General features: G+C 35.8%; 1 protein-coding gene across 1 annotated transcript in view; it reads left to right on the top strand.

Annotated features, from left to right (window-relative positions):
• Positions 1 to 506: 506 nt before the first annotated feature.
• LOC121379000 (target of rapamycin complex subunit lst8-like) overlaps positions 507 to 11620 on the top strand; it is a 42289-nt gene continuing 31175 nt past the window's right edge. The window contains exons 1-6 of the mRNA XM_041507431.1: positions 507 to 622; positions 721 to 863; positions 3213 to 3264; positions 3766 to 3928; positions 5378 to 5453; positions 8714 to 8788. Of these exons, the coding sequence (XP_041363365.1) occupies positions 747 to 863; positions 3213 to 3264; positions 3766 to 3928; positions 5378 to 5453; positions 8714 to 8788 (483 nt within the window). The 5' untranslated portion in view covers positions 507 to 622; positions 721 to 746. The remainder of the gene's footprint in view (positions 623 to 720; positions 864 to 3212; positions 3265 to 3765; positions 3929 to 5377; positions 5454 to 8713; positions 8789 to 11620) is intronic.

The following is an 11620-nucleotide window of genomic DNA, read 5'->3' as shown; positions in this document are numbered from 1 at the left end:
TCATAAACTCTAAAATCTGTTCTGTCCCGGTTTTGTGAGGTTTTTTGATTGGGAAATGGGGATTTTTATTGTAAATATTGTAAAGCGGGTTTTTGGTATATTTACACTCAAAAAACTTTTTCCCAAAGAAAAAACGTCAGTAAAGCAATACCTATTGTTCGAAACACACGTGTTAATTGTGATTGGAGCTTCATAAACTCTAAAATCTGTTCTGTCCCGGTTTTGTGAGGTTTTTTGATTGGGAAATGGGTTTTTTTTTATTGTAAATATTGTAAAGCGGGTTTTTGGTATATTTACACTCAAAAAACTTTTTCCCAAAGAAAAAACGTCAGTAAAGCAATACCTATTGTTCGAAACACACGTGTTAATTGTGATTGGAGCTTCATAAACTCTAAAATCTGTTCTGTCCCGGTTTTGTGAGGTTTTTTGATTGGGAAATGGGGATTTTTATTGTAAATATTGTAAAGCGGGTTTTTGGTATATTTACACTCAAAAAACTTTTTAGGTCTGATAACAATATTTGTGCTTCATGTAAATTGTAAATCATATAATATTGATAAACTGTCAATAAAGTATATAAAAAACCCTTATTGGATACGATTTTGGCAGAATTATGGTTTTTGTGAGGGTTTTTGATTGCGAAAAGGTTTTTTGATTTCGGGTGACCGATTTCCGGTTATGTTTTTTGTGGTCTTTTGAGTGTTGTGTTTATTTTTGCAGTATTGGCAGTGACAGCGGTAATCAAAATGTCAAACGGAGGTGGTGATCCTGTAATTCTTGCGACTGCTGGGTATGACCACACTGTGAGGTTTTGGGAAGCCCACACAGGATTGTGTCACAGAACAGTGCAACATCCGGATTCTGTATCCTTTCAAGTTTTAATTAAAGACACTGACGCACTGTGACTGCCAACATGAGTAGAAAACATGTTTGTTTTTGTTGTTTCAATTATTATTTAACAATGCACTCAACACATTTTAAGGGAAGACTTCTGAACGTTCCAGAATTCAGTTCATTCAGGTTTAGGGTTAGGGTTAGTTATACAACAGTGTTCAGTGTGTCCTGTGATTTGGTGCACTGAATAGGGGTAACTTCGGACTTTGGTAACTTCGGCCTGGTAACTTCGGCCCCAGGTAATCTCGGACCCCATTGTCTTAGTGAAGAGGAATTCCGATGACATTTTTCTACTGGTTTCGACGGCGCAGTGCCTAAGCAAACGTCGGTCTTACATGGATGACAGGTACAGGGTTTATGGATATTGGTACATGTATATGCACCCGTATAAAAGTTAAGGTATATAATATATAATTGATGCGAGGCCATGTTTAATTGAGAAGATTTCATTGAGTAAGATCTGTGTTTTTGCGGGCCTTGTTTTGAGAATTGATTAATCGGCTATTATTAGGCTGAGGTTGCTTTGAACAGCATTATGTATGTGGCCTCTCCTTGTGAACATTATTCTAATAGTGGGGTCATTTGATTGGTAATTAGTAACGATGAACGTCCAGTTAGAAGGGAACGGGGTATGAGCAGAATAAATGTTTAAAAGTTAATAAACAAAATATATACATCAAAATGTACAATGACTATATAATAATGTTTAATTAAATAACAAACACTTCTTAAAATAATAATATCAGTTTGTTTAACAACAAACTTTCATTTACGTAAAACCCAGATATAACTTGTTTTCGTTAATACAGAGGCCGACAATGGGGTCCGAGATTACCTGGGGCCGAAGTTACCACGTTCCGGTGCAATTGGTATTTTGCTTGGGTATGCTTAGACAGAGTTCGACAAGTCTGCAAGCCCGACGCCCGTGGCTAGTGGTTTTTAAGTTCTCTGGGCTGAAATTTTTATTTACCTATTGTTTTCTAAATTAACACTTCACTGACATGGTGTTATCAGCAATAAGGAAAACAATTTACTTTAATGGTAACCACACATGCAATGACTTGGCTTGGCCTATTACATGTACATAGCAGTTTGGATAATACGTCACAGCTGCCGATACAAGATAATGCCTTTTTTGTTCATCGGTTAACAACGGATTAGATGTCGCCGTTATATTCTTTTGATATTGGACTGACACAGGATAATGCCCTGTATGGGAGCAATTGGCATCACCGTTCCTGGCGACATAAATAGTAGGCCATAAATGTATAACCCACTATCAAATACACTGAACCATCTATTACCGTGTGTCGCAATGTCGTATCCTAATTTAAATTTAATTATTTTGATAGTGGATTTAGATACCGACCATGAGTTTGCTCAATTATTTTTCCCCGGGGGGTGGGGGAGGGCAAAAGCGAAAACAGGACAATGACGATGGATCACGCTTGACAAAAGACCAAACGTACGACATGATAAAAAAAATGAAAGTTACAAAATGATTTAAGTGTTTGTTTTATTTTACTGTTATACTCGTAAATGTGTAATGTTACAAAAATTATATAAAAATCCAGTTATTATTGATAAGGAATTTGGGCTAGTGCTTTATCTTGGTGGGCTAGTGGTTTTCACAAACCCACTAGCCCTGTGGCTAGTGACTTTTCAAAATATTTGTCATACTCTGGCTTAGGAAGTTGTCATGTTGTCTGTATTTTTAACGAATTAAAGTTCAGTTGCCTTTTTCACTGGTTAATCAAGTATCAACATATTTAATGTTAAGGGTGCAATTAAAAATTATTAGAGTTATCAATAATTAAATCATGATTTCAAAATAAATCATTCACCTGTTTTCGTGTATATAAACGCGAAGTAAGTCAGCCTTATTGATATTAAGAATGTTAAAACCAGTCTAAAAACACTAAAATTATAGTAAACTGTATAAAAAAAAATTCTCGATTATTTTTATTTAAACTGAAAAGGAAAACATAGACAAATACATGCCACAGATAAGATACAAGCAGTACATATACATAAAAGGTTTTGTTACACCAGTGGTGGAGCACTGCCTGGAAAGAGAAATAGTCCTATGGCTGCACCAATAATCCTAGACCAACAGGCGAACACTATACTACTGTGCTATATCCTCCTAATGGGCAGAATGATTTCTTAACCTTTATACTATTTCAGGCAAAACCTGTCGGATCAAACTCACAGTCAAATTCGTAAATTTATGTTACATGAAACTATGTACGTTTTATAAACTGTTTGTGTACATTAATCAAATTGGAACCTTTTCTGAGGTCCTTAACTCCATCCAGCAGGTGAATTCTCTTGAAATCACACCAGACAAACAAATGATTGCTGTTGCAGGTACATGTAACTCTTTAATTTTTTTTTGAAAGGACAGAGGACTGTTTTGCCAATCATAATAATCCTTATAAACATTACTAGCGGTATCACTTGCCTATAGATATAATACACAAGTATCTGAAGGTGTTTGGTCTCATTGTTATAAATAATTTAGTTTTGCACAGATGGTTAAACAAGGAAGACACTGACCTCAGCATATTAAATATTATTTATGAGCCAATTTAGGTATATATACATACATGTATATTATGTGTGTGGTGTTCTCTTCCCCTCCTCCTCTCTCTCTCTCTCTCTCTCTCTCTCTCTCTCTCTCTCTCTCTGCCTCTCTCTCTCTCTCTCTCTCTTCTCTCTCTCTCTCTCTCTCAATCTCTTTTAAAACAAATCAAAATGAAAAAGAGAGTTTAAATTTATCCCAGTATGCAAAATTGTAGATGTCCAGTTTTCTTTTAAATCTAGACAGATGTTAGATACCATTTATCTTCGTTTTTATTGTATTTTAAGGTTATCAGCATATCCGTATGTATGAAATAAACTCCAACAATCCCAACCCAGTGATTAACTATGATGGCATTTCTAAGAATGTCACTGCAGTTGGTTTCCATGAAGAAGGGAAGTGGATGTATACAGGCGGCGAAGACTGCACTGGAAGAATATGGGATCTGAGGTATTCACACTGGTCACTGATACATCACACTTGTAAGAACTGGGGAAACGGCCATTAAATTGACTAAGAGTAATATGTGTACCATTAACAAACAGAAACAAAACAAACACAAACAGCCCCCCCCCCCCATCCCCAAATACCCCCCCCCCAAAAAAAAATAATAAACTCACTAAAAATTCAGGGTAAAAATGTTCATTTACATGTAATATCTAAAGAAATAAGAAAGATATCGTTATTTATTTGTATATAGATGGCTACAGATATTTTAGTATGGCATCACTTGGTGTAAATAGTGAGAAAAAACCCCACTGCTGGTACATATTAACAAGGGGAATATTATTCCATTTTCTAGACGGCACAGGATATTCCTGGAGTCCTTGATATTAGTCCTAGGGCCCTAATTGGGATTAAAAAACCAGGCTTCAACACTAAGGTACGTCTGAACGACATTGTCTAGTAAACAGCTGGTTCGGTCTAGTCCTAAGTGTTTCTGAGTAGCCCGACTGGTCGTTTTGATAATTTATGAGCGGTGAATTCATTTGCCATCCAGTGATCCTACAAACATTAATATTTTCCATTAAACTATCGACATGGAAATCCCAGGTTCTATAATTAGACGTGATGCAGTGGGCAGTGAATTACTGAACAATCCCAACTGGTGCTAACCGCTGACGAATCTGATATGTAGAGGGCGCCATTCGTCACAACTCATTTGATTCCGTTGATACCGGAATCGATCGAGGTTTGTTGAATATAGAGTGTGCGTTTGCTAAATTTAGTGCGCATAGATCTATGTCATAAATACTATCAGTGAAAACAGTATTATTGTTTCTGCTTGATATTTTGGTACATTGTTTTTTGGTCCAATAAATCGAATACGGTAATAAAAATGCAAAACATACAATAGTGTACGTTCTTTGAATAAATATTTTTGGGTTTTTTCAAATATACGACAATCGATTTCGTTTTTGAATTATTTACATGTGGTTACGGTCGTATTCGAGCAGACAAAAAATGGACCTGTTTAAATACGGGTTTTTATCTGACAAAGACCCGTCTGAAACTGACTTCTCCAAGAAAAGAAAGAGTAAGGCAGAATCTAAAGAAAAATATGAAAAAGAAAAGCGAAAACGACAGTTCTGCAAGAAATGGAAAGACGAGTTCTCGTGGCTTGACTATGATGAAGAAAGCGATATAATTAGCACTGCTTAGGTATATTTTGTCATTCGGCAGTTTTGCTAGTTGTCATTAGGTCAGGTCTAGTAAATTTTAAGATAAACTAGTCCACTGATCTAGTAATAAATAAAGTTAATGTCGAACCCTGAAAACCCCTATTTCTTTGGTAATATAATAGTAGCATTTGTGAAATTTGATTGGGGGAGAGGGGAACTTAATGCATTTGTACCTCTTACATCTAAGGTCTAAATTTAATATATCTTCTTGTTCCAGATCCCGAAACTTGCAGTGTCAAAGAATATTTCAAGTAAACGCACCGGTCACCTGTGTCTTTATTCATCCAAATCAGGTTTGTGTGATTGTCTGTTGTGTACACACGTGTAATATGTTATACATCATAACATGTACATGCATATGTAGCAATACTAACTTATAATTTTTAAGTAGGCCCTAATCTAGACTTGAAAAAGTAGTAGAAGTGACTTTTCCCAGACAAAAGGGGAGGAGTTTGATAAAAATAGGCGATGTTAATATTTATCAGTACATTTCTCAACATTCGCCATGTTCAGTGTTCATTTGGAAAAATTCCGATTTGTACACTTGGTTGTAATCATAATATTTGGATATAAAATATTACTTCTGGTAATAAAATTTAAACAAGACAATTGTATGTTTCATTAAAAACGTGATATTGTTAGGTAGTTAATAACGGGCCTTGACCTTAAGTTTTTTCAGTGGTAGCCCATCGGTTACAAAATCTTGTAACCCCCAGTTAAAATTGGTAGCCCCATAAGTTGAAAAAAAAAAAGAGAGAAAAAACCCAAAATCGTTTATTTTTATTTAAATGTGTTTTAGGGTGGTGGTTTTTTAAATTATGAGCAATATACTGTGAAATATATATGTCAGAAATGGACAAAACAAACTATTTTTAAGGATGGCCTCAAAGGAGGGGTGAATATGGTATGAATTACTTTTTTAAAAATCTAACAACCACCACCAAAAACACAACCTATCCTACCTACTGTATCTTGTTTGGTACGATTCCAGAAACACACAATAGTATTTTTTTTTAATTATTATATTTTTTAGGCCTAATCACGTAATGAAGGCTTACAAAATATTATTTAAACACTTCATATGGTTTTCATGTGTAGAACTTGGTCCGAACGAATGTAGAAAGAAAATGTGATTTGTAAGAAAAGTATTTTAATGTGCGTCCTGAACTAGTGTAGAACTGTCTGCTAATCGTATGATCCTGAAGATTGATAATTGCATATTTTAATACTTAAAATGGCTGTAACCATCTTTAATAGGTTTCATTTCGAAGAATCTAAACAAAACTTGCCTTTATTCCAAAACAATAGCGGTTTTTATTGATGACAGTAAACTTGTAAATGCTGTAAGCCAATTATCCCAGACAGGGGATCGCCGTTTGTGTTATCACGTGACACGATTAGATGCAAGTAATAGTAAACAATGAGAGATTTAATTGAAAATAATTAACATAATAATAGATATTAATTTTGTAAACAATAATCTGACAGTTTGAATAGGTAACCTAGAAGGAAATAAACCGCGATTGAGTTATGTTTTAGTTTAGACTTTAGCTGGTGGCAAATAGTCTTGATCATACAAGGCATTAGTTATAAGTAGGCATCAAAACAACAGGCCGTGTTGTTGTCATAAATGACTACAAATAGATATCCCATGACACAAATGGAAATTCCATGACCCGTACGAACCCTGTATATCTGGCCACTGAATTATTTCAAATTATTTGTATTAGTCCGCAATTTTAAAAAATCATACCGCTGGCAAATATATTCCTTTGTTTCACTGAAACATATTGTGCAGTAGAGAGCACGCACATGAAGGGGTGGAATTTCAGACACCAATGACTTAAATGTCTTGTTGATTATGGAGTGACTGGACATGTCAAAATTTTGGTAGCACGGTGGACTACCGGGGTTAGACAACTGGTAGTCCGAGTGAGAAATGGGTAGCCAAAACACCCTGGGCTACCGCTATGGTCGAGCTGTGTAATAATTGTCATTATATTAAAATGAGTGTAATAATTAGTATGTTTTGGCATAACTGAAATTAATGTGGTCGAGGATTAACAATGCTTGACTGGTCATAGCAAACGGTGCGACATGTCTTGATGTACAATGATTTCATTTTTGAAATTAGATTAGGTTCAAAATATTACAGCGAGTTCAACTTCTCACTACTGCTAATAACTCGGTGACTTGAGCCAACTTTCGGCAAAGAAAAGGCTCATTTCGTCGGCAAGATTAGGGCCTGGTATGTTGTCTAAAATGAGGTTTTTAGATCTGATTAAAGTCTATCAATTTTCTAGCTGCCTATCTATTGAAAAAATACCAAACACTATTTACATGCACATTCAACCTGGACCCAGCCACTGAGTCTGGGACAAAAAGCTGATCTATCTATAAAATAATTCCTTTCTCGCTGTCAGATTGTTCATATCTCGATGAATGTAAAAATTACGTCGTCAGGGAACGTCATATCTGATGATGTTTTTATTATTGTTTATGGACCAAAAATAATTCAAAATAAAATATGAACTTTTGGTGTTATGTGAAAACGGCTTTGCCGATTCACACAGTTTGCGGATGATTTTATTTGTTCATACACTGATGAACGTAAAAGAAATAACAGACAATCCTTTAAAAAAATCCATAATTGATTGTCACTGAAATGTGTTTTAACTGTATTTGTTCCTCCAGTTTAGATGGTGAAATTGATGCAGTTATATTTATGTTGGGATTGATGTTTTCATGTGTACATACAGGAAAAAGACATTAAATATTTATTAAAGGTAAAATTAGCAATGTGTAGGGTCTATCCTGGTGAATATGACAATAAGTGCAGGATCCTTTATAAGTCATATGGTTCAGTGTTTCTGCCAGAAATAATTTTTTGGGTTTGATGCTGTGGAATTGAATGCAAACACGGTCAACTGGGGGTATGGAGAGCTTCCCCCAGAAAGAAAATGGGTTACGTTTAGGGTTAGGGTTAAGAAAATCATACATTAATGATAAGAGTAATTCATTTTGTCAAAAGGTTAACTTAAAAATAATAATCAGCAAAACAATTTGGGTATGGCACCATACCCGTTTTACCCTCTGGCAGAAACCCTGTGGTCCTATAATTGTAACCAGTTGTATAATAGAAGGTTGATCAACGATGAATTTCCAGCTCATTCTCAACACTAGTAACATGATGAGGAATTCACTAAAGGTACATTCCTTTTTCTTTTTTTTCATTTCTGAAGATAACTAAGCTTGACTTGTCATTAGTTTCATGGATGTATGCACTGATACAAGACAGTACCAGAAATATGATAAAACTACCAAGAATATAGTTTGTTATTTTAGAAATATTTTTATGTCATCTTCATTGTGATACACTAGGGCTGAGTTCAGCCAGACCAAGCAGAAGAATGTCCGCTACACTGGTTTATGCGCTTCGCGTCAAACCAATGGAGCACTATGGGCCAGGCAAATAGTTTGCGAATGTTAGAGGTCATTGAATGCGGGGCATGATAGAGTTTTGTTAAGTGGTTTTTAATTTATTTCTTGTCAGGGAGAGTTGTTTGTCGGTGACCAGGGTGGCTCGATTCATATATGGGATCTGAAAACGGACAATAATGAGCATTTTGTAAGTATACTAATATAGTTGAATCCCATTGGCTCGAACACCGTCGGTGCTCGAGAAAGAGTTCGACCGAACCATTCGGTCAATATCGGCTATTTCTGTAACATCAGTTAGAAAGTTGAATTAGATACATATTATTTTGGTAACTGCAAACTTAATTTTTTTATCAAGGTGTTATGTAGCAAAATACAGAGGGAAAACGTTTATTAGAAATTACTCTGATTGTGTGATGCAGAAGCCTTTGTTGGTATTAATTAAATGTGTGATTGCTGAAGTGATGACAGCTGATTAACTCGCCCATTGTTTCATTTAAAACTGGTCTTGTAGATGTATTCAAAGTAGCGCTTCACACAGAGGCCATTTTGTGCACTAACTGTTTGATTGGTATCATTGGTATCAAGGTACCGTAACACTAGTTGTACTTGAAAGATCATTACCGATAGCCACTTAACAAACAACATAACAAGTATGGTAAAAAAAAGGATTGCATGGCTATTATTGCGATTCTCCGATTCATTTATAGCTCATTCTGCCTAAATAATTAATCTGAAGTTTGTACTAACCAACTACGCAAGTGCAGCAATTGCTGGTCCTTTTCAGTGGTTTTCCTTTTGGTATTTGATGGATCACCAGTTTGAGGGAATTATAGCTAATAACACAGACGAGACCAATGACTTAGTTCGAGGGAAGGCTTATAGTCGACCCTGGGCGTGTTCGACCCATCATCAGTTAATATAAGGGTTTACCGAACAAAACTCTTGGGACTTCGTTTTTGGTTCAAGCATTGCAGTGTGTTTGATCCTTCCGAGGTCAAGCCAACGAGATTCTACTGTATGTGGTTGTCAGGGTGTTTGTATGCATCTGCATCAGAATGTGGGTGTGTCTGCGTTTGTGCGAGTTTGTCTGCATTTGTGTGGGTGTGGGCAGGACATAGGCCAGTGTTAAATCGCACGCCTGATGCACAGTCGGTCTAGGATCAATCCACATCAGTGGGCCCATTGGGCTATTTCTCACACCAGCCATTGCGCCACGACTGGTATATCAAAGGCTGTGGAATGTTCTATCCTGTCTGTGGGATGGTGCATATAACAGATCCCTTGCTACTAATGGAAAAATGTAGCAGGTTTCCTCTCTATGACTGTGTCAAAATGACCATCTGTTTGACATCCAATAGCCGATTAATAAATCAATGTGCTCTAATGATGTTGTTAAACAAAAACCAACTTTTTTTTGTATGGGTGTGTCTGCATTTGTGTGGGTTTGTCGTAGCCCGGTGGTAAAATGCTCACCTGATACACAGTAGATCTAGAATTGATTCGCATTGGGCTATTTCCCATACCAGCCAGTGCTACATAACTGATGTAACAAAGGCTGTGGTATGTACTACTCTGTCTGGGATAATGCATATAAAAGATCCCTTGCTGCTAATCGGAAAGAGTAGCCCGTTGCGTGGCAGTAGCAGGCTTCCCCTCTCATTATCTGTGTGGTCCTTAACCATATGTCCGATGCCATATAACTAGTTAAAATGTTTTGAGTGTGTCGTTAAATAAAACATTTTGTTTTGTTTTGTAGGTATGTGTGCACACATGCATATGTGAGTTTAAAAATTGTCGCAATGGCCGGGTGTGCATGTGGGATTTTGGGGGGTCTTGCCATTCGGGTGAGTTATGTCAGCACTTGCCTGTGCAATTTTTGAGTAGCCTGAATTTACATTTTGGACATTTTCGAAATAATACGCTGTAACAAATGAGTAAACTTTTAGTCTGACGATAAGGTTTTGACTTGCCTGACGTTGTTTTCACCTGCCTGGGGAAACCGTAAAATGCATACCCTGCTGTGGTGTCCGTTAAATGTACATCTCATCTTAGAACAAACTGCACTTAAGACTGAGTCAGTGGTTACACAATCCCATTTGCTTCTGACCTGGAACAAAATGCACTTAAGACTGAGTCAGTGGTTACACATATGCTTCTAAGTTGTTAAAGTGTATCCAGAATGAAGACAGTTTATCTTGATATGGTCAGAATTCTGTTCACACTAAAAAGTGACATATACATGTCTGTAAACTCACATGTAAAATATTTGTTTTTAATCTGTGTGGTATCATCTATTTCTTTTTCGTTTGTTTGTGTGTATGTAACTGAGATGTTGCACATTTTTTTCTTTCTTTTTCTTTTGTATAATTTTTTTTAAAATTAAAAATGTGTTAGTGTGTTGTTTTAAATAAAGATTAATTTAATTTTTGTGTTAAATTTTTGCCCACTGGATGCTTTTTCCAAGTTATATTTTGTTTTATATCCACAATCATCCTTTATCAATGCGTCGGTATCCATATGGTTCAACATAACCGAGTTAATAATAATCATACGAAGCACACATGTAATAACAAGTGTAATGACGTAATTTGGGGAAAAGATGTCATAATATGATGTTGCTTCTCCAGTCCTATCTCAGACTGTGCATTTGAAATATGACGTCATTTCATCATCTCCTTCTAGTTGTGGCTGAAACATTTTGAGTTGAGTCTTGTTATTTATAAAGAAAACAACAACAATAATATGGATAACAAAGAAATTATTATACTCGCGTGAGTCATACTGATTTTACGAAACTCGGGCAATACAAAAATCCTGACAATCATTTCGTAAAATCAGTACGACGCACAAGCTCGTATAATAATCTCTATATATCATTTTATCATGTTGCTAATACTAGTCTTAGAATCAATTAAATTTTGTGTAGAACTAGAAAAAAACGAGAATAGCAGACATTTATATCATCTGAAGAGTGATTTTGAGTATTTGATCAATTTTTGTTCATGTTTCTTACTAGAAA

This window comes from Gigantopelta aegis, chromosome 8 (genome assembly GCF_016097555.1).
Source record: "Gigantopelta aegis isolate Gae_Host chromosome 8, Gae_host_genome, whole genome shotgun sequence".
Classification (NCBI taxonomy): domain Eukaryota; kingdom Metazoa; phylum Mollusca; class Gastropoda; order Neomphalida; family Peltospiridae; genus Gigantopelta; species Gigantopelta aegis.
The sequence above is the reverse complement of the archived record's forward strand: the minus strand, read 5'-3'. Positions and strand labels throughout refer to the sequence as shown.